Source organism: Lactuca serriola, chromosome 4, assembly GCF_051521515.1.
Source record: "Lactuca serriola cultivar US96UC23 chromosome 4, Lser_US96UC23_V15, whole genome shotgun sequence".
Lineage (NCBI taxonomy): Eukaryota > Viridiplantae > Streptophyta > Magnoliopsida > Asterales > Asteraceae > Lactuca > Lactuca serriola.
In genome coordinates this window covers 117,704,774-117,708,837 of record NC_136411.1, presented here as the reverse complement: position 1 = coordinate 117,708,837, position 4,064 = coordinate 117,704,774, and the positions used below count along the sequence as shown (strand labels likewise).

Genomic DNA, 4,064 nt, shown 5'->3' with positions numbered 1-4,064 from the left:
CTACTTTAAGTGGTATAATCTTTAGTTAATTTATTTACTTATTTTTATTTTAAATGGGTCAATCCAAACTTAACCAATTTATTGGTTGAGTTGGGAACTATATAAATGGGTCAACTCGGTGACAACCCAATTATCTGAAATGTTGGGTTGGGTTGGAAATATCAACTCATTTAAATATACTTATATACAGGTTGGGTTGGGTTGAAATTTCCAACCCAATTAATAAATGAGTTGAGCCCGAACACAACCAAGATCGACCCATTACCAGCTCTAGTGACAACGGTGGTGCAACCAAGTCCATGTAGAGAATGTGAAGACGAGAGGTAGCAATTAGTATGTTTGTTTGTTTGTGTGTGTGTGTTAAAATTGAAATTAAATCAATCACGATTGGTTTGAGACAATAATAAAATACGAACATAGTTCACTTATAGGAACATATGATCATAAGTCGTTTGATTTAATTGCAAATATTCTGTCACATAAAGTTAACTAAGACTGCCATGTAACTAACTAATCAATAAGCAGCTAACTGAGCAAAATTAATTGGGGTCACAAATTGCGGTCCACCGTTGTATAAAGTCGTAGCTGCAAGCTCAGAAGCATATTGCGTCGGATGGTACAAGTCCCAAAATAGGTACTTGTCTCGATCCGAACATAATTTTGCTTGCGGTGTACAAGTCTTTTCTGCATTCAACAACCCTTCTCCACAACATGCCGTGTCAACTGATTTGAAATCTACAAAATAAATAAATAAATAAATTTAGCTTGCTAAAATCAACATTCGTTAAATGTATATGTTTTTTTATCATGGAAAGTTTCCAAGGTGTTTTTAGACAATGTGTTTATGTTTGTACTTACTGAAGAGTTGTGGATGATTGATAACATTTATTGTCATTTCGTATGAATTTCCTAGTGAATACTTCAATCCTGACAACTTAGATGTGAGTTTCTTTAAGAGGGCATCAAGCGATGAATGAAAAGCTCGAGCAAAAGTATTTTCAATCTCCAAACATCCACCGGTGGAATTGTAAATTCTCTGTGATGGGCAACATCCGATTGGTGGTACACTTATAATCCCGAATTTCCTTGCTCCGAGGTTGTACAATGCCTTGTATTTAATCATTTTTTGTTTGAATTAGTGCTTTGCTGAATACATTTATTTGTGTTACGTAATGATGTTATGGTTAGAATGCTTTGTAAATACTTACATTTATGTGACACTCGTATGCTGCCATTAAAGAACCAATGAAAACAACAGGATCAACCGTGCTTCGGGTTTCAAAATAGCCGAAAATGTCATTGCTACCGACACTGATAGCGATCATGGATTTGGCTAGCATGTTCTTTGCCGCATCTTGACCCTTTACTAATGTTAGATTGCTACACACAGTCTCAAATTGTTTGATTTGATCGGACATAGATACAATGTTCTGCTCACATTTTGATCATATATATATTAGAGAATGACAAAAAAATGAAGTATACATGCGGTCATGTGAACTTGACCGCATCACCTAACAGTATAACGATTCAGTACATGAATGGTTATACATTATGAAAATTGTTAACACACTTACCAAATCTTTTCCTGTGACATCTAGAAGACCGGATGCTCCAGAGGCGAAATTTACGCCACTGAACATTCGGTTCGTGAGTCCTGCTTTTTGAAGAAACAAGTACGGTTGTGGGCTTCTTTGACGCCCCATTAGCTTAGCTAAAATCAACCCAAACGCAAACAAAACATATAAGGTGATGTGGTTTGATAGTTGCTAAAGAATATTTTACTAGTATCATTTTAAATATGAGTACATCTATATATTGAATGTTTTAAAAGAACATGTTAGAGAATATAGAATATTATCATCAAAAATACTAACATAGAAAATCGGCGCTATTGAAACCGTTGCTAAAGCGTCCCGTGGGTCTTGAATTGAGAAAATCAATCCCATTGTGAGGAAAATCGGCACGTATTTTGGCCATGGGCAAGAAAGAGTTTGTTCCCACATCAGCCGTTGAGTCACCAAATATGAAAATTGCATTGGAAGTCTCTGTGGCATCTGAAACTTGAAAAACGGTGACAAAAGTTCCCACGAAAAGGAATACAAAAATTGCTGACGTTTTCTCCATCAGATTGAGATTAGTAGTCATGAGAATGATAAGTGGAACTTATGCGTCATTTATAAACATCGATTAAATATAAGACAAAGGTATGACTTGGTCATGCGAGTTGTAACAATCTATGAAATTTGAAAGCGTACGTGAAATAAGACAATTACAAAATACTACTAGAATTAAATTTACTAAAATACCCTTAGTTTTAACGTTATAGCTCTATTACAAAAAGAAATATCCGGCTAAACCAAAGAGAATGAACATTATTTCGATGTTATATCCCCTTTTATGAAGGGAAATTGCCGGCTAAAATAACGAAAACGAAAATTAAAGGTAAAACTGACATATAAGTTTGATATTTATGTATCATGTTTGCCGTCCGTGTTATTAAGTTAAATATAATTCAAGATATTTTTTTTATAAGAACCATTTTTGTAATGTAATACTTTAAAGGGCAAATAACCCATAAATCAATGTAGTATGACCAAAATCTGGTTAAAGCATCACATTTTATTTTGTTTTGTTTTGTTTTTTTTTTTTTTTTTGTTTTTTTTTTTTTTAATAAAAACCATCATGTTTGTAAAAAAATTCCAACATTACCACCATGACATTCTGTTGTAAGTTCAAGCCACCAGATATTGATATATTCTTCTGATAAAGTCACAATAACAACTTTTTTGTTTTTTATTTTTATTTTTCTAAAGAAGATATTTTTTTGTTAGAAAAAAATTGAAATTAGAAATGATTGTTAAAAGTTGTATTTTGTTTACCAATCGATTAAAGCATATAGAGGGCCTTTTGCCTAATGATAAGAAAGACCATCTCAATAAAGAAGTCATGAGTTCAAGTTTCATTTGAGAAATAGGTGATAATGATGAGTAAATTAATTTTTCGTTTCAATGAAAATGGTTAAAGTATAATGACCAGATTGATAGTAACCGAAACATCAAGAAAACGAATCATGATAATTCGATAGATCGAATTTCCATCATTGACAGGACTTGACCAATTAGTAAACTCAAACAAGGCATCATGATATAAAGAAATAGATGACTCATATAAGATCAACACTATAATTGTTAGCTAAACGAGAGTTCTAAAGTAGGAACTTCAAAGTAGAATGCTATTTTTTATAACCAATGACCCCAGCCAATCTGTCTTTGACGACCCTGCTGAACAAACCTCGAGGCCCTTGCCCCCTCTGGCCTTCCCTTCATTGAAACCCTCTTGGTGAAAGTAGTTATTCCAAACGTCATCAACTTGAACAAAGATCCTTGATAAAACTAACATTTAAATGATGAGAATAAATAGTGGCATGGGCGAACGGTATAAGAAATATGACCTAAAGATGAGATTAGGCATGTATATTGAAATCTACCTCAATGCCATGAGATTTTTGATGCACCTAGGACGTAAGGATAATGCAAGTTAAACCTATAAGTGAAAAAACATGAAATAAAGGGATTACTATATATATATATATATATATATATATATATATATATATATATATATATATATATATATATATATATATATATATATTGGAATGGCGGAATTTTATTAAAAAACTAGCAGGAAGCTTGAAAAAGAACATTACAACAAATTACAAGCAATAACATGATTATGAAGTCAGGAGGTCCAACCTATTTTAACTTTGCTACATCTATTTGAACCCCTCCACCAAAAAAAAAAAAAAAAAAAAAAAAAAAAAAAAAAAAAAAAAAAAAACAACAACCTTCTGACCACATCATCAAAAATGGCTGATATATGGAATCCGTTATTCCACTCATAGCACGAATAAATAAAATTATAAAATTTTGGTTAAGGCCCCCTGTTTACCAATTTTTATGCATATTATATTTCCGGTCCCCAAAATATAATAAATTTTGTATCTTGTACATGTCAATTTATATTTGAAATCTATTGATAATAACAGAATAAAAAGAAAG

General features: G+C 32.2%; 1 protein-coding gene across 1 annotated transcript; it reads right to left on the bottom strand.

Moving 5' to 3' along the window:
• Window positions 1-514: 514 nt before the first annotated feature.
• LOC145098761 (GDSL esterase/lipase At5g55050-like) lies at window positions 515-2,127 on the bottom strand. The gene is made up of 5 exons (XM_079036368.1): window positions 1,878-2,127; window positions 1,578-1,714; window positions 1,209-1,430; window positions 859-1,108; window positions 515-735 (listed from the first exon to the last, which is right to left on the bottom strand). The coding sequence occupies exons 1-5, from the start codon at window positions 2,125-2,127 to the stop codon at window positions 515-517; spliced, it is 1,080 nt and encodes a 359-aa protein (XP_078892494.1).
• Window positions 2,128-4,064: the final 1,937 nt, after the last annotated feature.

Excerpts from the sequence above, each read along its gene's own strand:
- LOC145098761 (XM_079036368.1), bottom strand. The coding sequence starts at position 2,127 with ATGGAGAAAACGTCAGCAATTTTTGTATTCCTTTTCGTGGGAACTTTT. Across the intron at positions 1,109-1,208 it reads CATACGAGTGTCACATAAAT|GCATTGTACAACCTCGGAGC; the intron begins GTAAGTATTTAC and ends ATTAAATACAAG. Across the intron at positions 736-858 it reads CAATCATCCACAACTCTTCA|ATTTCAAATCAGTTGACACG; the intron begins GTAAGTACAAAC and ends TTTATTTTGTAG.